Genomic DNA, 24,161 nt, shown 5'->3' on the forward strand with positions numbered 1-24,161 from the left:
TTTATTTTATTTTGGTCATCAGTTCAATCCTCAATGTGCCCGGCGAGTCCACCTTGAGGCGGGACTTCCAGCGTCTGCAGCAGGAGAACAAAGAGCGGTCCGAGGCTCACAAGAGGCAGCAGGCCCAACTGGCCGCTCAGCGCAGAGACCCCGAGGAGCACAAGAGGCAACTGTTGCACGACCGACAGAAACGCATTGAAGAACAGAAGGAACAGCGCCGTCGACTTGAAGAGGTACTAATCAACACTTTTCAAAGTGAAGGTTTGGGGGCGCCGGTGGCCTAGAGTGCCTCATGTACAGATTCTGTTGTCCTCGATGTGGGTAAGCCAGGTTCAAATCTGACCTGTGGCTCCATTCCTGCATGTCATTCACCACTCTCTCTCTCTCCCCAGTATCAGACTCCATACACTGTCCCGTCTCAATAAAGCCTTTACAAGCCCTAAAATAAATCTAAATGAAGTGTTGGTCTAAAATGAAAAATCCTTCCTGGGAATTATTTGATTAGAGCTATCCCCCCCCCCCCCCCCCCAAAGAATATATATATTTGTGCTGTAATTATTTCTAGACAACCACAGCACCCAGGGAAGATAAATCTGTTCAAACCAAGGCAAGTCTGAACAGATGGGTCTGGGAGTTCACAGCTCTCAGTTCCGGGTGAAGACAGATCCAAAATGTAGGTGCCACAACCTCAAAGGCAGTCGTCTCCTTTTGTTTTCAACTAAAGCACCAGCAGAGCATGAATCCCCTCCCTACTTAAGAGAATGAAAACACTCACTTTCAGTGTCTTTGTTCTTTGCGGATACACACAGTCAGGATTGTGTCAAACTCTAAAAAAACACACTCCAAATGTTTTGTGTCGACTTGAATCTGATCATCCCGATCTGTCAGTCTGCTGTTTGGTTTTGAGTCAGGATAAATGTCCTGCACACACACACACACACACACACACACACACACACACACACACACACACCAGAGGCTGCAGCTACTTACACAATATGCACCATGATTGTACTTTTTTTTTTTTCAATTCAAAGCTAAGCTGTATGAAGCTGTGAAATAATGGGCTGTAATGTGCCTGCTCTTAAGTACTTGCTGTTGCCCTTGTATTCTCTCTAATCTTCAGGTCAGTATTTTCCATTGCTTACTTGGTCATGAGTTCACAGTATTTATGATTGCCTTCTATTGTGGGCCCTACTTCAGTTGTTATATAACACTTTTAATGTATAAACTTTGAACGCATACAACAGGATGAACATGTTGGAAAAGCTACATATCGCAGTTTGAAAATGAGTTTCCACACACTACAAAACACCAGTGTGTTCATGTGCTGAACAGATCGAACAATGTAGTGCATAGAAACCACACGTGTGCTAAATCATATTGTATTCATTTCTTATTTTAAAGATTTCTAGATTGAGGTAGGTAAACGCTAAGCACGCTAGCTTACCTGCTAGCAGCTTTAAGAACAACGTAACAAAAACATCACGATTTAAAGTGCATGCTGAAATAACTGATAATGAAATTCATTCTGTAATCCAAGTCAAATATAATCAAGTTATGTTTTTTTATATTTCACTTCATCAGCTGCTCCAGAAGTTTCTACTAAGAAAACTGTTTAACTAAGAAAGACTGAAATGAATAGTTTAAACTGATATTGCCCAAATTTAAACTTCCTTTTCAACATATCATCTTTTGGGGGTGCCGGTGGCTCAGTGGTTGTTGTGCGTGCCCCATGTGCAGAGGCTGTACTCCTCCAGGCTGGCAGCTCGGGTTCAAGTCCCTCTCTCTCTCTCTCTCTCTCTCTCTCTCTCTGCAGTTTCTGACAATAAACTGTCCTGTCTCTACATGAAGGCACAAAAAGCCCCCAAAATAAACCTTCAAATATATTCTTTGTTCCCCAGAAGGCAACACAACATGCTTGAACATTTGATCTGATTTAAATGTCATTGTGGTGAAAAAGACAACAGAGCCTTTTAGAAAGCTCTGCCTAACAGCCTGTAGACATCACAGACTGTAAGACAGAACTACAAAAATGATTGGTCTGTGGAGTCAGGCGACCATGGTCATTTCATGGGTCATGCTAACAGAGGCTAACAACTCTTGACTTTTGATTTTGAATAGCTATAAACCAGTGGATTAGGCTTCAGAGCAGATAATATGTGAAAGTTACAAACTGACAAAACATTTTGTGTTTCGATTGTGATGATGGAGATACGACTTTAAGATCTTAGGCATCATTTGAATAAATCTTGTGCTCGGTGCTGAAGACGGTCTGACCTGACTCAGCTCACCGGTGGGCTGTGAAAAGGGTCCGCAGCTGTGAAACGTCTCGACGAGCTATGTTGGGATTTGAACGAGGAGCACATAATTACAGCGATACAGTCATTAAGTATTGTGCTGTATCGGTGAGCTGCTCCACCGCAGTGAGATTGAAGTCCTTTAATATACCTGCATCCCCTCCTCCTCTGTCCTCCCTGTCTGTTCTTTTTAAACTGTAAAGACTGAACTCTCTGAAGGAGCTCAAACAAGCTCTGAGTGTTTAGTGTCTTGAAGTGGGAGATTCTCATGGGGACCCAACCTTGTTCTTTGAATGTCCCCTTTTTAAGAAACATAAAAAACCCACCACCTGCGGAAGTGACAGTCGGGTTTAAATGTATATCAAAGCAGCTCACTCTGAGATGATTAGGATGCTTTAGGTGTGTGTTAGTGAGGCTGACTCACAGCCTCTATTCTCTGCCCTGCACTTCCGCTACCTTTTATTTCTTCTCCTTTTTTTTTTTTCCCAGCTCTTTGCGCACAAAAGAAAACAAGAGAGGGTTTAGTCATAAGCAGGTTCTCCATTATGAATTCCCCTGTGCAAACATAGCCTCTGTGCTCATTTCTCTCTTTTTTTTTTTTCCCCTCCCTGTCACCCTTCTCTCCCAGCAACAGAGAAAGGAGCGAGAGATGGTGAGGCAGCAGGAAAAGGGTCCCCACCGGAGACTCGACGATATGAGACGGGAGGAAGATAGGAGGTTGGCTGAGAGGGAGCAGGTAACCAACCAGCAGGAGACGTGGGGTTTGCCGATCAGCCAATCGGTGTGCTGTGTGGGCGTGTCCACTAGCAGCACTGTGCAAGTTGCTCTGGTGGTGAAATTCCACGAGTAGGTTGCCATAGCAGCAAGGGTCTAAATTAGTGTATTTATTCAGAGATGAGTTTTCTGTGGGTGAGCTCTCTGCGTCTCTTTTTTGCAGTTTCCAGTCTACCCTCAGTAACACAAGAGTCTGGCTTCACAACACTATCACCTAGTAGTGCAAAAACACTGATTTAATGTTTGTATGGTACCCTACAATAATCATAAAGTGCTGCTGAGTATTTTAATGATTCTAAAACTTCACAGTCTTAAAGTTGCACGACTCTGATTTATAATTCATATGATTATCTAACAACTGTGTGCATGTTTTATTTTGAAAATCCAATGTTAGAAATGTCTATTCTTGTATCAGTACATGACATAGTTTGTGTCATTTAGAGGAATTACCTAAAACAACTGCTCTCTGTCCCTATCTTCTCCTCTCCTTACTCACATTAATACCTTTCGTTCCCACTCTCCTTCCATCCAGGAGTTTATCAGACATAAGTTAGAAGAAGAGCAGCGGCAGTTAGAAATCCTCCAGCAGCAGCTGCTTCAGGAGCAAGCACTGCTCATGGTAACCAACCCTCACTACCTCTTTACATAATTCTTGTCTTTGTCACGGATGTTTCCACGTCCTGAGGGAAATGTATTAGAAATTAACTTCTGTCCCTTTTTCAATAGTTTCTGTTGTCGTCAAAATAACCATACATGTAGTGTTTTTTACAGTTCCTCTGGTATATCTGGTATATAGGTTCTAGATGTGCGGCGTCTTCATGTAGAAACGCTCTACTTGACGAAGAGTGTGGGTGCATATCCCACAATATGGCATGTCTTGAAAAAGCATGCACTGACCTACATTTTGGGCCAGTTTGGGCAGATTTCAGTGAGTGTTTCTTGCTGACAATGAACGGTCATGAATTTTTAGTTTGAGCTGGCTTCTGTGCTGTGTTAGCTCTTTGTTCTTGGTTTTCTTGGAATGGGAGAAAGAGCTCAATCCTCACTGTACTCGATCCCTGTGTATACGCCCTATCTTCTACCTAAAGGCTCCAGATCATAGTCACATAGAGGCAGTGTTATTGTGGGGGTCGTTTTTTGGGTCCAGTGCCATGCTTAAGGAATATTAGAATTTGAGAAGGTGTTAGCAGTTCACTCCCAGACCAGTGCTATGAGGCAGTCATCTTTATTTCCCATTTAGGTCATCCCAAAAGTAATAAGCTGCTTCATCATTATCGGGGCCCAATAACGCTGAAGCCTGAAGACAGGAATTGATTTTCAGCTGAACAACTTTAATTCAAGTCATTAGTGTGCCATCGTGGTTCAAAGGACTCAGTGAGCTTTTGTGAACTGTATGTCAAACCACAGATGTTAGCATCTGAAATACACCTTTAACCATCTCCATTTTGGTCCTTTTAAATCAAACACAACTTCAGTCTTTCTACACCTGGTTCACATTAAAAACCTATTCAATGCTTTTTTTTAGATGTTGTGAAGTTGGCATCAAGTAGAATGGGAGCCAAACTGAACCACACTACCTGTTGATATCCAGTGAAATCTAACAAATGCAAAGAATGCAAAGGAACGACTTTGATCGGCAGCTGCAGGAAGTGTGGAGTCGACCACAAATTCACTGCTGAATATAAATCAGTATCAATCTGTTTGACTTTTTCTGATGCAAATTTTCCCATTATGAAAGTTTTAAGGCAGTTAGGCCAACATCAGATGAATATATTAACAGGTGGAAGTCTGAGCTGCCTTCTCTTCAGCTGCACTAAGCTGTCCTCTCAGTTATTCTTCAGGAAGGAAAATCAGCATTCTGACATCACTAACCTGACCTTTAACGAAATCAAGGCCGCTTTAGGGTGTTGAAATAGGAACAGGTTACCTAACATTAAACATACTGTATATACAACACTGACAGAGCTGTCGTATTCTCTGTAGGAGCAGAGCAGGAAAAGGAGCCTGTGGATTCTTTTTAATCAAAGCTTTCTCAAGGTTGTTGTTAGAAACGTTCTGCAATGCTTTCATTGTATCCTCAGTCTGCTTCCCTGTGTCCCCTCCCAGCACAGGGAAGCACCAACGGTGAGGCATAGTCACCTTGTGCCAGACTGTTCTTTTTCTCAGTGCGGAGGGACATCTGAGAAATGTTTGTTTTGGATGTTTGTATCCACAGTCTCGTGCTCTTAGTCTCCTCTCAGCGTGGGCCATATGTGATATGCCTCATACTGAAGATCTCTGTTCGTGTCTTATTGCTCTGCTTTGTGGCCCAGGGGGATTAAAGTTGAGAGCAATTGAACAAATGACAAGTATGAGAAATTAAACATTTCTTCTTTGATTTTTTTGCTCCAAAGATTGTTTAGATATATTAAAGGGAACTTCTGTGATGCTCCGAAAAGTCGATTTGGCTGTTGATGGATGGAAATCTAATCCCCGCTGTTGAAAGTAATGTCAATTGGAGTGACTCGTGGTTGACAGCCTTCACTCTTCTTTAATTTCTTATGAAAGCAGCAGCTCTAAAAGGCCTGGAGATCTGGGCCTTCAACTCTCGATGAGAAAACAATAAGTCATCATAAGTCAGTATTCTTCTGACGCGGGATGGAAATTGACCGCCGCACTAAAAATAGGGGAACGCTGTTTGAGATGTTGGTCAGCCGAACATTAATTATCTCCGTACTGGTCAGATAAATGCACGCAAAGTCTCTGCATGAACTCTAAATGAACCTGTCTGATCCTCCTGTTGTGCAGTCTTAAGAAAGCCGCCGCGGCTAACCCTGCGCCGTGTGCTTCTCTGCTCAGGAGTATAAGCGCAAACAGCTGGAGGAGCAGCGTCAGTCAGAGCGGCTGCAGAGGCAGCTGCAGCAGGAGCACGCTTACCTTGTGTCTCTGCAGCAGCAGCAGCAAGAAAAGAAGCCCCAGCTCTACCACTTCAACAAAAACCTGGAGCCCAACAACAAACCCACTTGGGCTCGTGAGGTAGCGTTGATACTTTCATCTCGACTACACACGTATGTGTCATATCTTTTGTGCACTGGCCTACAGAGAACAAACTCATTTCGCTGTTTCTTAATGCAGGTGGAGGAGCGGAGTAAGCTCAACAGACAGGGCTCGCCCAAAATCTGCACCACCGTCTCTGACACCGCCATCCAGTCGCGTTCTGACTCAATCAGCCAATCAGGAGTGGGGCAGTCTTCTCAGACCCCACCCATGCAGAGGCCTGTTGAACCGCAGGGGGGTCAAGGAAAGGTGGGTGTTGGCCAGGTTTTTAAAATTCCTCACAACACAAAAAGCATTACAACTTTTTAGCCCCTTCTGCCACTAATTCTGAAGTTGCTTAATTTTTCTTGCTCTGTGCTACCTTATTTACATCTTCTTCCCCCTCTTTTCTCTCTCTCTCTCTTCCCCCCCCTCCCCCCATGTGCAATCATCCATGTAAAAACTTTGGGATACAAACTCAACCTTGCATTCTTCTTGACTCTGGCCCGCCTCTTCTGGTTCTCCTGCGCGCTCTTTCTCCTTCACGGCTGCTTCTGCCCATCTCTCTCGCTGCAGTTCCAAATGGCTCACTTGGTCCCCTTGAAGCCTTACGCTGCCCCTGTCCCTCGCTCCCAGTCTCTCTGTGACCAGCCCACTAAGACCATGTCCGCATTCCCCACCCAGGACCCCTCACTTGCTCCCACGCCCCGCCCCATCCACTCCAGAGAGCTGGTGCGTCAAAACTCGGACCCTACTTCTGAAACCCCGGCACCACAGGCTCACCAAATCAGAGAGGACCGCGGGCCGTGGATCCGCTTGCCAGATGTGGAACTCCCACCCAAGGTAAGAGCGCTTCTCAAGGACGTTTACTGTTAGAAGTTGTGATTAGAAATTTGGCCTTGACAGAAAGACACTTGCCCGACATCCCTACAGATCTCTCCGTGCTTCAGCCTTTTTGTCTGAATAGAATATAGAACAGAATAGAATAGAATTACTTTATTGATCCCAAACTGGGAAATTGTGGTGTTACAGCAGCAGGTTATCCAACACACAATATGAGTAAAAAACACAATGTTAGTAAATCTAAACATAATATAATATTAAATACAAAGTAAATAAGCACTAAAAATATCAAAACTAAGAATGTGAATATATACAACCAGGATTTAACTTAGCATTACTAGTCTTAAATAGGAAAGATTAAATGTAAATGTGCAAAAACAGAGTTGTAAATGGACAGTACTGACATAGGGAGATGTGCAATCAGTGATACTATAAGTTAAAGTGCATGAGTTTAGACATGTTATCCGCAGAGACTATTCAATATAACGGTGAGTAGACAGACAGATGAAGTGAACAATCATTGGAACCTTCAAGGTGAGGTCAAGAATGACTGGGGTTGGAGGGTGCCCAATAGCCTAGCAGTTATGCTGTGCTCCCCATTTTGCAGAGGCTATAGTCCTCATCGCAGCGGACGTGGGTTAGAATACGACCTCGGCCCTTCGCTGCATGTCAATCCCCACTCTCTCCTCCCAACATTTCCTGTCTCTCTTTGACTTTCATATCAATAAAGGCAAAACAAAAATAGCCTAAAAAAAGAGTTAAACGGTTGGTAGTTTTTCCTCCAACATTGTACTTGACTTATTGATTTCAGAAGTCCCACCCTGTTTTAATTCTGATTGGTTCAGAGAAGTGACATTAACAAGCGCCGGGACAAGTAACAGCTGACACTCAGGATATGTTTGTGAAGCTGAGTGCTGAAAACACTAAACTGATAACATGTAAAGATAGAGTCAGTCATTTCTCCCTAAAAAAATAAAATATCAGAATCAGAATCTGGGTTTATTGGTAAGTATATTTACACATACAAGGAATTTGACTTGGTGTATTGGTGCTAAACAATTAACAAGGAGATAACGCAGAACGAGCAACAGCTTAAATAATACAGTAGAAGAAGCTATTACAATATATAAAATAGAATTTAAAAATGTAAGAAATAAAAAATAAAGATAAAAAACACAAAAGGTGCACTGTAGGAGCTGTGCAGTGGACTATGAGAAAAAATCTTAGTGTGTGTAAATATAGACTTATAGAAAAGCCGCGATGCCGCTCAATCATCACTTCTGGGCTTCCATACATGTGTGGTGGCGACTGTGTCTGCAGAGAGCTCAGATTTGGTTTGTTTTGGTTGACACGGAATGCTTTAGGGCGGGGAGCTTGCTGTGTTTCACCCAGCCAATGACAGCTCGCAGGTGAATTTAGGAGTGGATACAATTCAGTGACAGAGGCGGACGTAGCGGCAAAGAAAATCAACTATGGGCTAATCATAGTGAGGCAAAAACGAGGGTGAACCGTATGATGGCTTACACCCACAGACGATGGAGTGGGCCTTCTTTCTGTTGGACAGGCCGAACACCTGTGGTTAGCTTGTGCTAGCGTGCAGTAGCTTGCAGCGCAGGTACGAGCAGTAAACATACACACGCCCTGCGGTGAGTGTGCTCTTATGGGGGCGATGAGCTCAGAAGGAGGGGCCCAGTTTGAATGTTGCAACAAACGATGCTGCTGACTCCGCAAAATGGGCGCTGCCAGCACAAAGAGTAGTCTTTTTAGTAGACATAGACCCTAAGGGCGAGGTTAACAACAACAACAACAACAACAACAACAAAAAGTTCTTCTCGGCCACTGTTTTTTTTTGTGTGCATTATTTGTTTTGTCAGATAATTATGTTTCCATCCTCAGATTCCTCAGAGGACGGCGTCCATCGCTACAGCTCTCAACACCAACCTGTCCTCTGGCATACGGCATCCAGTCAGAGCCAGGTACTGAAGGAAGCCAAAATGATCTGACGGGATATTTCCTTTAAATAAATGCCTCCTGAATAATGTAAGGTTAACGTAACAGCACGAGATAATTTGATATTTCCCCTGGCAGCAATCCAGATCTGAGCCGTAATGATCGCTGGGAGAGAGGAGACAGCATGAGCATCATATCCAACCTGCCCCAGACTGGCTCTCTAGAGAGGCATCGCATCCTCAGTGAGTCCGTCCGTCCCCCCCGTCCCCCCCGTCCCCCTCCCAGTGCTATTTCTCTGCAGACCGTCTCTGCTGTAAGTCTCGTTCCATCATCCTAACTACACTCTACGTCTTAACCCTTTCAGGCACCTCCAAAATGGACTCACCCATCCTCTCCCACGACAGTCGTCATAAGCCGGGGGAGTCTCGCACCTCCTCTCGCCCAGGGCGCCCTGCTGTAAGTTCGTCTTCAAACAGACGTTACACTGTCTGACTCTTCAGTAACCCCCTACTGTGACAACCCGTTTTATTATCACTGAAGATTTGCATGCAGCACATGATGTATCTTTGATATAAGAAGTTGTGAAAAGAAGCCTAACACGCTGTACTCATGCTTATTTTGATCTAATATCTCTCTGTTCTGCTCTGTTACTTGACCTATAGTCCTCTATCTAAAGGGTTTCCCTTCACACTAACATTTGTCTCTCAAGACACTGATGCTGTCTCCTTCCCTTTCACGTTTCTCCTGTTCTTAAATCCCCTCCCTTCCTGTTGGCTTTACTTTGTATAAGCAGAGTTACAAGAGAGCTATAGGGGAGGTTAGTATCTCTGTGTCTCTTTGAATGCTCAGTGTCCATGCATGACTTTAGTTCTGCATTCATTGGTGGAGTTGCATGCTCTTACTCTCCTGATTCATCTTCTAAATTGTGTTCAGTCTTTGTATGAAATACCACTCTTCATCTGAAAGCGCATGTTTAATAGTTTCACAGACCTTGTAATCGATCATGACTTCAATTCTTTCTGAGATATCATGAATTCTGAGAGTATTGAGAGTGTAGAGTCTCGTCTCTTAAGCTCCAGTGACTCCTCACCTTCAGTCCTTTTCCACAGTTCTGTGTTTTGCTCATTTCTTTCGGGCCTGAGGTTTTGTTTGAAACATTGTTTGAAGTCGATCACCGTAGTAACCGTGAAATGTGTGCACACAGGACCACGGCCTCTTTGCCAAGGAGCGTACCGAGGAGCAGCCGAGACCCCCGGTCAAGGCCAACGATTACTCCTCGTCCTCCGAGAGCAGCGAGAGCAGTGAGGAAAGCGAGAGCGGGGAGGGTATTGAAGAGGAAGAGAGCCCCACTGATCGGTAACAACAACAAAGCCCCTACAAACACACAAAGACAGGAATTCAAAGTTTTTATTTATCCTCAACAAGTTTTCAGTGCTCCCTATAAAAACTTGTTTCTGTCCTAAACTTGTGTTCCTCTTTCAGTCAAAGGGACGCAGACACAGATTCAGTAAACACCATGGTGGTGCATGAAGACGAAGGCGAGGTGGGTGAGGGGGAGCAGGCTGGAGGCTACGGGGATCAGACCATGCTGGTGCAGAGGGTGAGTCATCTGATACATAACGATGCTTAAAATGCAATGAGACTCGGATGGGGAAAAAAATCATCACAGTAAATGTGCATGAAAAATTCAAACCGACTGATTTTGTTGTCTTGTGTTGCTCGTGTTTTTATTTACACACATAACTGCAAAAAATGCAGAAGACGTGACATCATCAGACAACATTTTGCAAGCTGCTTGAAAAGGTTTTAATTGCAGAACAGGAGGATGCCCCAAACACATCAATGATGGCTGTCAGGTTTCAGCGTCACGCCCTCAACACTTGAGATAGTCTCTGTTCATTCAGCACTTTACAGCATTGTTCAACAAGCGCCCAGGAAGGAATGAATCAGAGGATATGCAGACAGACATACAGTGCCAACTCTGCTAACAATAGATATTAATGTTACATAGCCACAGCTTCACTATTCAACATCTGCTGTTTGGTGATTTAAAGAGTGTTAGGGAAATAAATCAGCCACTGGTTAGCTCAGGATCTCGTCCCACATTTAACAATTAAAAAGCCCACCGTACAGAGTCACTGATCTCCTGTAAATGTTTGTGTCAATAATAGGGTTGCAAGGGGGTGGAACATTTCCGGTATATTTCGTGAAACTTTCCATGGAAAGTTAAAGTCTTTATATGCGATTTTTCACACTTCAATATAATATAAATCAAGTATATCCTCTGAAAATAACTCTGTGAGTCATGACTGTCTACAATGGGTGTAACACCCGAGTCCCACTGTCTGTGATGTTTTCAGAGTTTTCAGAGTCCTATCTTCAGTTTGTTTACATCGCCTGGACAGCCGGCTGACTCCTCCCCTCGTGTATAAAAGTTGTTTAATTGAGGGACTAGAGAAAAGAAGAATAACATACTGTACTCACTGCTTAACTGTGTTTCTAGATCACGCTCATTTCAGGTAAATTTACATGCAGTGTGAAGATACGAGCGTAATAAAGATCTCTAGCATTAGCATGCTAACACAACAATGCAGCGCGAGTTGTTTTGGTTTCATGCTGGTGCTCAAGGGCGACATCTGCTGGATCAAAAAATCGCATATAAAGCCTTTAAGCTGTGGAATTTTGGAAATATTCCAAATCATACTAATACCATACATCAATTTTTTTTTTAAATATATTACCCCATAATATCATCAAACCTTACTTCACTTTATGTAGTCCCCGGGCTAAAATGTGTGGCTTCAATAGTCTTGTGCTTTGGACTCAAAAGTGTGGTCCAGGGTTCTAGAAATCATCTGTGCATGTGATGGAGGAATGCACAGCGCATGTAGGGGGCGTGGCCTCAATAGCCCTGCATTTGAGAAATAGCATAGAGTGTACTTGCATGATTGTTTGTTTCAGTCAAGATGATGCTAAAATATATTTTCCCCAACTATATTTAAGTTCCCTGTTAAGGGCCAACCTTCAATTCTGTAAATTCCCGGTTTATTACCGTTAATTCCCATAAATCCCTGTTAATTCCCATGGAAAGTTTTGAACTTTGAAAATTCCCAGAATTTTGCAACCCTAGTCAATTATGATGGAACTATATATATATATATATATATATATATATATATTATATTGTGTAGCTTGCCTTAGCCACTCGGTGTAAGGCTGGTATAAATCTCTGAGGTTTTTGGAGAGACGTGGATATGATTCAGTGACAGACTTGCAGGTGACGGATGATGAGTTGGATGTGAGAAGTGTCACCTTCCCCTGAAGTGCGTGTGTGCGTGTGTGCGTGTGTGCGTGTGCGTGTGTGCGTGTGCGTGTGTGTGTGTGTGTGTCTTACATTTGAGCCAAGCTGCAGTTACATCACTGGAGATCAAAGATGTGGAAATAATTTGGCTGCCATTATAAATAAAAGAGGAAACATGAAGAAGTGCAGACAAAGAGGAGGAATTTAGATGATCTTCACACGTACAGTTAATATGTTAATAACTGTTTTAAAATCAAGCTCAGACATACAGCTGCATCACATAAGAACAGAAACGGTGCTACATTTTTTGACATCCACTAGATAGTACTGTAAAATGTGTTTTTATCTCCAGGCGGTCATGTTTCATTCTTCTGTGCAAACAAAATTCTCCCCATTTACTACAGAGGGTGAACAAACTATGACTCTACTGTAACAGAGACAAAAGAGAGGGTGTAGATTATCTGAATCTTTCTTAGACAAACTCGTGCAGTCGGCATAAATCGATATCGGTTGTAACTATTTTCTTAAGTCACTCGTATAAATAAACCAAAAATGCACGCTTACTGACCCAAGCATGAAACTATTCAGTCTTTAAGAGAAATCAAAAGTTGTCTCCCTGTGAACTTGTGCAGCCAGGAGAGAGCCAGCCTCTCTAAGAGCAGCAGTCAGGAGAAAAACTGTTAAAGGTGCTGTATGACTTCAATGTCTTTTAAGTTGCAGGAAAACAGTCCAACTCAAATAGGTCATATTCTGGTAATTGGTGCGGCAGATTAACTAAGTCAGTAATCAATGTTACATAACGTGTGTGTGTGTGTGTGTGTGTGTGTTTCTCTTTTACCATATAGACCCCAGAGAAGCGGAGTCATAATGGGTACACTAACTTGCCAGATGTGGTTCAGCCCTCCCACTCCCCCACGGATTCAGCCTCCCACTCCTCCCCCGGGAAGGACTCTGTTTATGACGTGAGTTCAACGATGCTAAATATATCAGGCCTAAATTCCTGGTTTATTTTTATGTGTTCCCCGTCTGCCATCATTCCAGCCAGGAGGTCTTCTAATTACACTTTGAATGTCATCACAATCAGTACTCATCCTTCTCTTTTAATTAACATCTCTCAGTTATGTAAAGTCTTGCTGGACTTCCATGTTGATGTAAAAACACCGCACGCCCTCTCTTCTCCTGCAGTATCAGTCCAGAGGTTTGGTTAAAGCATCTGGAAAGTCCTCCTTCACAACCTTTGTGGATCTTGGCATGTACCAGTCACCAGGAAGTACAGGGGATACCATCTCTGTCACTGGTGAGTCCGCGGCTTCAGGTGTTCATGAACATTAAAAGAAGAATAATAAACATTAACCTTTGCCGTAATAATCTGTACGATAAATATACATCTGGAAATGAAATGTAGCCGAGTATTTGTATTCAAAAAAATTGTAGAAACTCTGTTAAATTACAACATAGCTCCCGAACCTTGCACCTTTCTGCTCTGGTGTTTTTTTTTCCTTCCCTCAATTAAGCCAATCACAACACTGCTCCGTGTTTAGGCTCGAGGTTTGAGCAGCTGAAGATGGAGGTGAGGAAAGGATCCATGGTGAATGTAAATCCAACCAACACACGCCCCCCCAACGACACACCTGAGATCCGCAAGTACAAGAAGAGGTTCAACTCTGAGATCCTGTGTGCTGCGCTCTGGGGTGAGAACGGAGATTAAAAAAAAAAAAATGAAACGCAGACACGATCAGATACCACAAAACTAATCTATTACTCCGAATATGTTTATACTTGAAGTGCTGTGCAGAGAAACCAGTTGCATAATTATTGTCATGTCTTTTTTTTACCCCTTTTTATATCCTTCAACATCCTGACAAAGACGCTCTTCTGTCAGCTCCAGCACGGCTCTGCTCTTTAAAAACAGAAATGTGACGTGAGGATTTGATTTCAGTCCACTGGTCGTCCTTTAATTATCAAAGCGTGACATTAACAACTCTTCGCTGGAGAACACTGTGTCCCTGCTTTCCATAGAAAACATCTTTCTTTTTTTCCAAATCAATTCAAACTCTTTGGAAAAGTAATGAGTATTTTATGTTCCTCCACGTCTCTGTTCTAGTTTTCTAACAATTATCCATTAAAGCTTCTTTTTTTTTTTTTTTTTTTATGTCTCCACGTAACCAAAAAGTTTCAGGTTATTATGGGGAAATAATCATCAAATATGAAAGCATTAGACATTTCTGTGAAAAGTTACAACAAAAGTATACGGCAAAGAAAGCACATGTAGGCGTGGAAAGAGAAAAAAGAGATTATTTCACTCGTTATCTGTTCAATAAAACACAGTGTGTGTGTGTGCTTGTGTGTGTGTGTGTGTGTTCAAGGTGTGAACCTCCTGGTGGGCACAGAGAACGGTTTGAAGCTGCTGGACCGCAGTGGTCAGGGCAAGGTTTACCCCCTCATCAACTCTCGCAGGTTCCAACAGATGGACGTCCTGGAGGGCCTCAACCTGCTCATCACAATATCAGGTCATTACTTTCTGCTCGTCGCCAGGCTGCTCCCTCTACACTCGCTTAAAGCTGTCAGAGCTGTGCGGTTTTTTTTTTTTTTGGTTTTTTTTTGGCTTTGGACCACTGTCTTTAATGGGATGCCAAACACGAGATGCCAAACTTGTCCTCATGCCTTCAGAGTGTCATGGATTTTGACTTTGCTCTTCAAAGGGACAGGATGTTTTTAATTTCTGTGTAGTGAAGAGTCTGACCAAAGCTAATCTGTCGATGAGCACTGATGAACTTTTTATTTACAAGAGCACTCAGATCATGACTGAATGAATAAAATGCCTGTTGTAATCGACGTCCTCCCTGTGCTCATGAAGGCAAGAAAAACAAAGTGCGAGTCTACTACCTCGCCTGGCTGAGGAACAAGATCCTCCACAACGACCCCGAGGTGGAGAAGAAGCAAGGCTGGACCACTGTGGGGGAGATGGAGGGCTGTGTGCACTACAAAGTGGGTGAGTGACAAGACGATGGCAGTTTAATCTCTGCTGTCTTTTTTTTCAACTCCTGACCAATCATCGTGAATGCGTCTGGCAGAGTGAATAATTCATAACTAAGTGTCTGATGTCGGGCGGCCTTGTGCTTGTTTTCTATCCAGTGAAATACGAGAGGATAAAGTTCCTGGTGATTGCTTTGAAGAATGCAGTGGAGGTGTACGCTTGGGCGCCCAAACCTTATCACAAATTCATGGCCTTCAAGGTTAGTCTCCCTTTTTTTTTTTTTTGTCCATTGAGCTGGATTAGTTATGCCAGATCAATCAACCAGAAGAGCATTCAAGTTGATTATCTCACACACTCACTTTCTACTCCTCCCCTGCTCCCTTTGTAAACAGTCTTTTGCTGACCTGCCTCACCGGCCGGTCCTGGTGGACCTGACAGTGGAGGAGGGTCAGAGGTTGAAAGTCATTTATGGTTCTTGTGCCGGCTTTCATGCCATCGACGTGGACTCTGGAAACAACTATGACATCTACATACCTGTTCATGTGAGTTATGCAGACATCTGTGTTTTTTTTTTGTTGTTTTTTTTGTTTTTTTAGGGAAAGACGTTAAACCTCCAGGAGTTGATCCCTTTTTTTCATTTCCCCCTCAAACAGATCCAGAGCCATGTGATGCCTCACGCGATAGTCTTCCTGCCCAGCTCAGACGGCATGGAGATGCTGCTCTGCTACGAGGACGAAGGCGTCTACGTCAACACCTACGGACGAATCATCAAGGACGTGGTGCTGCAGTGGGGCGAGATGCCCACATCTGTTGGTATGAGTCAACCCCGAAAACGCACGGTGACACAGAAAAAGAGAGCCTCGCCGGTCGTCGGCTGTGATCTCAGACCATGAAACAGCAGAAATGTGGCCTCTGAGTCTGAAACAGTGAAGCTCGATGCAGACGTGTCTAAAAGCTCCATTCGATGTGACGGCCAGCAGGGGGTTACTATACTGGCTGCACAGATAAGACACAGAAAATTACATCTCAGGAAAATATCCACAGAGATAACACGTCCTCTGACAAGGTGTTGTTCTCAGTTTCTATTTTTAAGTCCTCATCCAGAACAGTTTTCTGAATCACTGTCCCGAGGGATTCAACGACGTATCAGTTCAACGTCTGTACCGGACGATGTCAGCCTTGGTTGCCACGCCTCGGCTCATTGGAGAACCATTAGGCACGCGGCAGTGTGAGCAGTGTGAATCCTTTTGTATCGCATCGTTAAGAGTATTGGCGAGTTGGTTTACAGCACCTAACGGCTGAGTCAGAGGAAATGTTATTTTAGGGCAGAAGAACTCAAACTCTTGATTTGTTTTCATGCTCTAATGTTGAAAGTGTGAGCAGTTATTGGAACACTTACAACAAATTGAATCCGTCCAATCGGCTCGTGAAATCAGACAAAGAATTCTAAAGAAGTGATGAACAAAGGCTGGAATCAACCAATCGGCTTACCTGCTGTTATAACATCGCTATCTGCACTGATTTTTACAATCTGTGCATCTCATGCTCAGCCTAGATAGTAGGCAGGTTTTATTTGGCTTCCTTTTGATTGACCAGTTGCAGTTACCCCTGTGTAAACCCCTTTTTTTGCAAGCTAAAACTAGCATCCTAGCGTGTGTAACAGATGCGCCTTGCATACCAAGCTAACGCTACCATTAGCTGATATGTTAGTGTTTGCTCGGTCACTTCTGACCCACCGAAAAACTGGATGGAGACAACAAATAGAGGGTTTGCACTGACGCCAAGTTCCCACCAGGACGCCCCCTCAGTACGTGAATGGGCTCCAGTGTGCTACTTCAACTGCGGGGTTTCAATCTGTGGGCTTAATTAATGAAACGTTACAATTCCGAGCTTTTCCAAATGGACACAATATCTGCAGAAAATCTGTAACGCCTGAGGAAAACATCACCAAGAAAACATTCCTGAGAAAGGCGGAAGTTTCTAGCAGATAAGTCTGGACATGGCCTGGTCATTACATGGTTAGCTTTGTTTGTTAGCATAGTAAGTAACCATGAGGCTCAAGCCAGGTTAAAAACAGAGCCGGCTTCTTGCTTTAATCTCAACCGACTCTTCAACGACCTCGCTTGTAGTACACCCCTCAGCTTTTTCTCATCTTAGAAGTCTTTTTTGTGTTTTATCGGTTTCATTCATGCTGATTGCTGACGCTGTCACTCGGTTGGCGCTTCCTGCCTCTCATTGGCAGTCACCCCGTGGTGACATCACGATACCAAACTCAAGGCTTCAAAACAATTGTCCAATAACCAAAGAGTGACGTCACTGTGGTTACATCCATGATGTCTACACTGTCATCGTCAGCCAGCCTGTCACTAACGTTACATTTGCTTTTCAGCTCATATCTGCTCAAACCAGATCATGGGATGGGGGGAAAAGGCCATTGAGATCCGCTCCGTAGAGACCGGCCACCTGGATGGCGTCTTCATGCACAAAAGAGCCCAAAGACTGAAGTTTCTTTGTGAGAGAAATGACAAGGTAAGAGAGCTGCAGAGAGCTCAGTCATGTGAAAATAAGGCGGTAACAGCAGCTTGACTGTAAAAAAAGGTGTTGCTGACACTCTCGGTCCTGTGTGTGTGTGTGTGTGTCTGTTCTGGCCTTCAGGTGTTCTTTGCATCGGTGCGGTCCGGCGGCAGCAGCCAGGTTTACTTCATGACCCTGAACAGAAACTGCATCATGAACTGGTGAAGGATCAGCTGCTCCGGTCAGCGAGTGGATCCCAGCAGGAAGTGCATCTGAAAACTCCCCACAAACGCATGCACGCTAATCTGAATTTCCTCTGCAGCTCTCTCGATCAGTCACACACTCATACTCTAATACAGAATACACACACACACACACACACACACACACACACACACACACACACACACACACACACACACTCTCATGGACAAACACACACACACAAACAAAACGATCTAAAACCCATTTCAGCCTACACTCCTTCTGAAGATACAGTTTCTACCAAGGCTCACTGACAACCCTCTCCCTCGAGTCATCGTGAAAAATCTCGATGAGCTTCAAATGTTAATACCATCATTTGTAATGTATATATTCTCGTCTTGATTTACTTTAGTTGGTGGACCTGTGTTCAGTCGTGATTTAGTTCCTAATTGTGAAGTATGTTAAAAAACATTCCTTGATGGTTCTTCAGTACATTTTGAGGAAGGCATTATTTACCCTTACTGTGTGTCCAAATGAAGCTGTAAATAGGTAGCACCTTACACTTAGATCTGAATCATCTGCAGGCCTCTTATAAAGCCTCCATTCAGTGTGGATGTAAAATATCAACATGCTGGGGAATGTCCATCTGCAGCGGCTTGTGGACCCTCATAGCTTGAGGCTATCATAATTTTGAAGGAAGGATTAAGTACAAAACTATTTCAAAGGGACATTGAAGTCAGGACGAAGCAGCTTTGGTTTGAATCGGTTGTCGATCGTTGACCTGAAGTCAAACTGAAGTCATGTTTATGCCAACTTTGTTCTCTGGGTTGGCAAAGTGAGCTCGCGTCTCTTAAATCCCTGCACATGAGCCTTGAACGCTTCACAAGCGAGGAACATTTTCTAGTGTGGATCAAAATCAGAAGTCTCACACATGAAATCTCCTGCTTTGGCCTTTTTTTTTTTCTTTTTCTATGATTTAAAAAAAAAAAACAAAAAAAAAAACAACCTTCGTTTATTTGACTCATCAGGCTTGTATCTAAACTTTCTGTTTTCATACATTTACAAAATACAACAATTTGATATGTATATGTAGTGATTCTGTATTGGTATTAGCCTACTGGTATTCTTACTTTTACTGTAATTATATTGCCATTATATTGCAATATATGCTATTCTCGTGGAGTCTTTGAAAAGGGGAGTTCCTGTATTTAGCGTGGTAGATTTTAGGGAGTACGAGGACATCAGAGAGAGACGTGAAAGGAGGGTGTCGCTTTGGATCCCAGATTATTTTCAAGGTCCTTTCACTCTGCTACCACAGTGATCTAATTCTACTGTATTATATTTCAGTTCGTAGACTATTTCTGCTGGCGTGGATCTTTATGTGAGAACTGTTTGTCCAGGGGATCGCAGTAGAACAGGTCTAGGTGTGGTACAGTTTAAATTTGTCTCGGGTCAGAGGACGGATTATGTGATAGGGTGGCTGTAATACGACATAGTCACTCTGGAGGACGAGGAACACATCAGACTTAATATATTTTGTACATTCTGCCAAAGTTCAGTGCAACAGGAGGAGGAATAATGGCCAAAGGAAAATAGAGCTTATTTGCAACTTAAGAAAGAAACTTCCTATTGATCACTAACCGATGTTCATTTCAGATTATACATCCACAATGTCAGACGACTTCTCGCTGATGTCATGGCACAAATCGTGTTTTTAGGGACATGAACCAAATAAAAAGCAGCTGAAGACGATACAGTTCGCTCTGCTACTCCAGGCAGTGCGATGTTAGTAAGTGGTAGGCAGCGTGACCAGGATGTAACTCGGTGACAATCTGTGAGCAGCGGGTAAGTCAACACATGAATCAGGCTTTGTTTTTGTTGTTGTGATTCACGGCGACACGCTGCCTCAGCACTTTGCCATTAAGAGGGCTGGACTTGTTTGAAGTCGAGATGATTTATGACACATCTTATCAGCTTGTAGTTGTTGGCAAAACATCTTCATTTCTCAACATGTGAGTTCATCGGCTGACACGCCGATGTGAAAAGAAAGCGGCTGTAAACATTGTCCGCGCTTTGTGGATTTAATGAAAGGAACCTGGGTCGGTGATCAATGGGGTTATCGGCTAAAAGTTGTGCTTTATGCTGAAGAGTAATATTTTATATGGTTAAAGACAGTTATTCAGATTGCAGTATACGGTCAGGGCCAGAAGGCTTTTAATCAAAGATGATATAAATAGAGGATTCTATGTTGAGATGAAACTAATATGAACAAATATATAAGCAGACATGTTGGTGTGCATGTGAGCCATTGAAGAAGAGTATATAGTACTGTATCGGAGTTGTTTTCCCCTTCTAGCGAATGTCTTTTTATTCTTAAATGTACGTTATGTGCCATGACTTTCATGTCAAATGTCACACCTACAATCCACTCGGAGCTCTGGCACTCGTACTTTTTATGGTTCAACGGTAAATTTTTTTATCGATCTGTTTACAGTTTAAGCAGTGCCTTGGAGTTGGAAAGGTTAAGTGATGGGCTAGGAGCCCCGCCCCCCCCCCCCCCACTTGTCTCTTACTTGAAATCTCATGAAGAGGAGGCACAACTACATTTGCACCCTCGTTGAGATTTCTGTCCCGTGCCAGTGAAGTGCACTTAAGTCCAATCCACGACATCCTGTAGATGGACTTGAAAAGCTTTTCTTTTTTTTTTTGGCTTTTTTTTTTGGGCACCCACACATTCAATCAGATCAACGCAGATCAAATATTTGGTGAATTGCAATAACGAACGAGCTAGTACGATGAAGCCGGCGTGACGTGTAGTGAATGGACTCGCAGTGGGAGCCAGCATAGAGTAAAGCCATACGTATGAATCGTGTCTGTAGGGAAACGTAGTACTCGTGATGTCCGCTCTGAAAATGTGGGCTCTCGCATCAGAGGTGAGAGGAAAGCGCTTGTTCTCTAAACATGTTGATTGTGTGATCTCGTAGTAGGAAAAATTAGCTTGATATATTCAGAAGCCTATTTTATAAACGATGTAAATTAGTCTATATTGAGAAATGAAAGTGAATGTACATCTATCAGACAGAGTTGTATTTATATAAAAACGTGTACCGCTCTATTAATCAAAGCACAATGTATTTTAGAGCAGAGAGGTCGAAGCTGTAAGTGACTGAAACAAAGAGATGGAGCCCCCGCCCCATCCCCCCCCCGCCCCATCCCTCATGCAGTCAGCAGTCGTCAATGTTGCCAGCGAGTAATCAGTGAGTAGTTTCTTCTAGCGGACAGAGAAGTCTGCTGAGACAGCGGTCTGTATGTGGACCGGCAACATTTCAGTTCAGTTATCCAGAGAGAGAAAGAATATCCAAAGAGTCGGCTGTGGCCAGGGGTGGGCAACTGGCGGCCCGCCATCAACCCTCAACGTGGCCCTCAGGTCATTTTTTTTTTTTACATATCAATTAATTGGAAACATGAAGAAAACATGACAAAATCACGAAAACCAGAAATATGTCCATAATAATAATAATGTTGAGTTAAATTTGAGACACAATTGACTGTCATCGTTTTTTGTATCCTACAATTTGGCCCCTCTGGCAGTAAAATCTAAATGAACGTGGCCCTTGCTGTGACCAAAGTTGCCCATCCCTGGCTGTGGCTGTCGGCGTGCTCAGGTGTGGATGGAGATCATCACACAGGTGGTGCAGAGGTGATATGAAGGGCACAGGGACCCCTTGTGTCAAAGGTTATTGGCTCTTGGTTTTGAGATTTTTTTTTAATTTTTTTTTTTAAAGCAGCATTTAAGTGAATTCAAAGTGTATCAGCAGTGAGGATTACAGAGTGGTAAAAAAAAATAAAGAAAGTGTAAATTAATACCTACCATATTTTTGATTCAAGGCATTTGTTGTTTTTGGCACACCTGATGCCTACATTACCCACAATGCACCTCTACTGCTAACACTTTGTTGAAGGTTTCATCCTAACTTTCCTAATTCAGCCTTCACCTGATTGGCTAAACAAAGACGGAGATTGGACCACAAACCGCATCAGTCTTACCTCCACAGCCCCAGATCTTTTTTTTTTTTTTATTATTATTATTCTTAACTGACTCAAGTGACATCACTAGAGGCACTTTATCTGATAGCGTAGCCACAAAGGGCTTTTATCGTCACGCATGCAGAGCTCCCTGAGCCCTCTAGTCAGAGTTTGAAGTGAAGAATCGACGGAGTTCTCCTTCGACACACAGACTGAAGTCACAAACTGTAAGATTTACTTGAAATACGTCGCTGTATTTCTACCTCGGCTGTTGTACACAAGCCAAACAAAAGTATCATGAAATCAAATGCATTTAACCATCCATGTTGCCTTGATTGACCGACCTTTATGGTGATAAAGGAAATACTAGCTTATTGAAATATCACAAAGTAGGTCCAGCCTGATATTGAATTTTTATGAGCCGATACCGATATTAGGGAGAGAAAAATATTCAATACCGATATTGACCGATATCCTTCTTGGATCTATCTTCAATCTTAAGAAATAGATACAGACACATTTAGTGCATTGATCCCTTAAATCAAACACTAGTGAAAAAGATGTATAATGAAGACAAGATTTTTTTTTTTACCATTGAACAAAAACAATTGGACACCTCAACAGACCCACTTATTTAGAAATGTAGATGTTAACAATTATACAAATACATATTAACCTTAACTGGAATAAACCTTCTTATATCTGCACAGATCTGAGATGAAATTAGCCGACACCGATAGTCACCTCATATGCTAATATCGGCCAATATTATCGGCCGGCCCGTACGTCGGTCGGGTTCTGTTAAGACACTTTAAATATCTGTCCCTATAAATGGGCTTCAACCGGGTTTAACTTAACATCAAAATAATTAATGCCTTTTATTTAGACCGAGTCAGTCTCTCACAAATACTAAGCCTGTCTTTAAAGTAAAGCAAACGTCATTTTATTTGTTTTTGATACACAGAGGAATATTTTGATCTTGTTTTTGAGTTTCCCCTGAAAGCACCGTGAGAATCCAAAGTGCTGTTTCGTATCGTGCCAAGAGCCTTTTAAAACGATCTGAACTTCACAACACGTTAGTTTGACGGGCACTGTTTGTGACTCAAGACAAACGATATTTCCTTTTTTAAAAGAGCAATATATGAGAGACGTAACTTCTGTAATGACGTTTGTAATGACATGAAAGAACCGCTCATCTCGGACACTTTGACTCATTCTCCTGTTTGGTTGCTTGTTCTTGTGTTGCTACAATCGCTTCCTGAAACCTGCCTTTTATCACTCTGAACAGCGGCTGAAGGAGTGATTGATGACATTGTGATGGGGCACTCCTCTCTCTTAGCGTTTATTTTCTAATCAATAATGTATGACTGGATTAGCAGCTGTAGCTGGGAGTGAGGCAGATCTAACTAAGGGGAGCTCTAAAATCAACTCGGCTCTTTGGACAGAACTAAAATATTTTTGTTCTTTTTCAATAACTTTTTCTCTCTCTCTCTCTCTTTTTTTTTTTTTTAAAGACGGTAAACATCTTTGCAATGTTTTAGTGTGTGTGCGCGCGTTTGTGTTACTTGTGAGAGGTTCACTGCAGATTGTATTTCATAGACTGATAAACTTTAAACTTTCAAAAGATTGTGTTGAATGAATTCATGTCTTAATACGGAATTGTTTGAAAAATAAATACCTTGATCTGATTTCCCCGTCTGTTAGTCATCTTTCATTTCTGCTTTCTGTCTCTAAAATGATCCCCCCCCCCCCCTGAGGAGCTCACAGTGACTTGGGGCTAATTAGATCTGTTCTCAGGCTTGGTGTTTGCAGAGAGAGATAATAAAGGTGTCATTTGTCCTGACGGGTGCAGCACAGGTACAAAGAGAGTGAAGAACATAAAACGTGTGTGTACAAGCCCACTCCATCCTGAGATAATAAAAAAAATACTACACCTGTGTGATAAAAACCTGCAGTGTCTTTACCAAACGACGTATGTCAGTGTTCGTCCACAGGGTGGTGCTGAAGTCTGCTTTGGACCTGCTGTTCTCCCGTCATGTGACGCGCTTACAAAGCTGCAGCACCCCCTGGTGGTGGCTGAGCGTAAAAAACATTTCAATCCTGCAAGAAAAAGCAGCACCACCTGCTGTGGAAGAAAACCACAGTTCAAATAAAATAAGCAGATAAGTGACCTCTGTTTCATCCTTTCTGTTTTAATTGAATAATAACTGGAAGAAGAAGCAGGAACACAGAGCGCTTTGATTCTAATGTTATGTAG

General features: G+C 42.8%; 1 protein-coding gene across 5 annotated transcripts in view; it reads left to right on the forward strand.

The window, feature by feature from the left end:
• mink1 (misshapen-like kinase 1) overlaps window positions 1–23,592 on the forward strand; it is a 40,154-nt gene extending 16,562 nt beyond the window's left edge. Inside the window, exons 11-32 of one of the 5 annotated variants that reach the window (XM_061056504.1) lie at window positions 23–233; window positions 2,929–3,036; window positions 3,607–3,693; window positions 5,913–6,089; window positions 6,189–6,359; window positions 6,666–6,932; window positions 8,829–8,908; window positions 9,021–9,124; window positions 9,247–9,338; window positions 9,676–9,699; window positions 10,087–10,238; window positions 10,365–10,482; window positions 13,029–13,145; window positions 13,369–13,480; window positions 13,725–13,874; window positions 14,550–14,693; window positions 15,041–15,175; window positions 15,319–15,419; window positions 15,553–15,702; window positions 15,814–15,973; window positions 17,550–17,689; window positions 17,816–23,592. In XM_061056504.1, the coding sequence (XP_060912487.1) occupies window positions 23–233; window positions 2,929–3,036; window positions 3,607–3,693; window positions 5,913–6,089; window positions 6,189–6,359; window positions 6,666–6,932; window positions 8,829–8,908; window positions 9,021–9,124; window positions 9,247–9,338; window positions 9,676–9,699; window positions 10,087–10,238; window positions 10,365–10,482; window positions 13,029–13,145; window positions 13,369–13,480; window positions 13,725–13,874; window positions 14,550–14,693; window positions 15,041–15,175; window positions 15,319–15,419; window positions 15,553–15,702; window positions 15,814–15,973; window positions 17,550–17,689; window positions 17,816–17,899 (2,884 nt within the window). In that variant the 3' untranslated portion in view covers window positions 17,900–23,592. The remainder of the gene's footprint in view (window positions 1–22; window positions 234–2,928; window positions 3,037–3,606; window positions 3,694–5,912; window positions 6,090–6,188; window positions 6,360–6,665; window positions 6,933–8,828; window positions 8,909–9,020; window positions 9,125–9,246; window positions 9,339–9,675; window positions 9,700–10,086; window positions 10,239–10,364; window positions 10,483–13,028; window positions 13,146–13,368; window positions 13,481–13,724; window positions 13,875–14,549; window positions 14,694–15,040; window positions 15,176–15,318; window positions 15,420–15,552; window positions 15,703–15,813; window positions 15,974–17,549; window positions 17,690–17,815) is intronic. The other 4 variants (XM_061056507.1, XM_061056506.1, XM_061056505.1 and 1 more) reach the window with 4 other exon arrangements.
• The last annotated feature ends 569 nt before the right edge of the window (window positions 23,593–24,161 follow it).

The sequence above is a fragment of the Labrus mixtus genome, chromosome 14 (assembly GCF_963584025.1).
Source record: "Labrus mixtus chromosome 14, fLabMix1.1, whole genome shotgun sequence".
Classification (NCBI taxonomy): domain Eukaryota; kingdom Metazoa; phylum Chordata; class Actinopteri; order Labriformes; family Labridae; genus Labrus; species Labrus mixtus.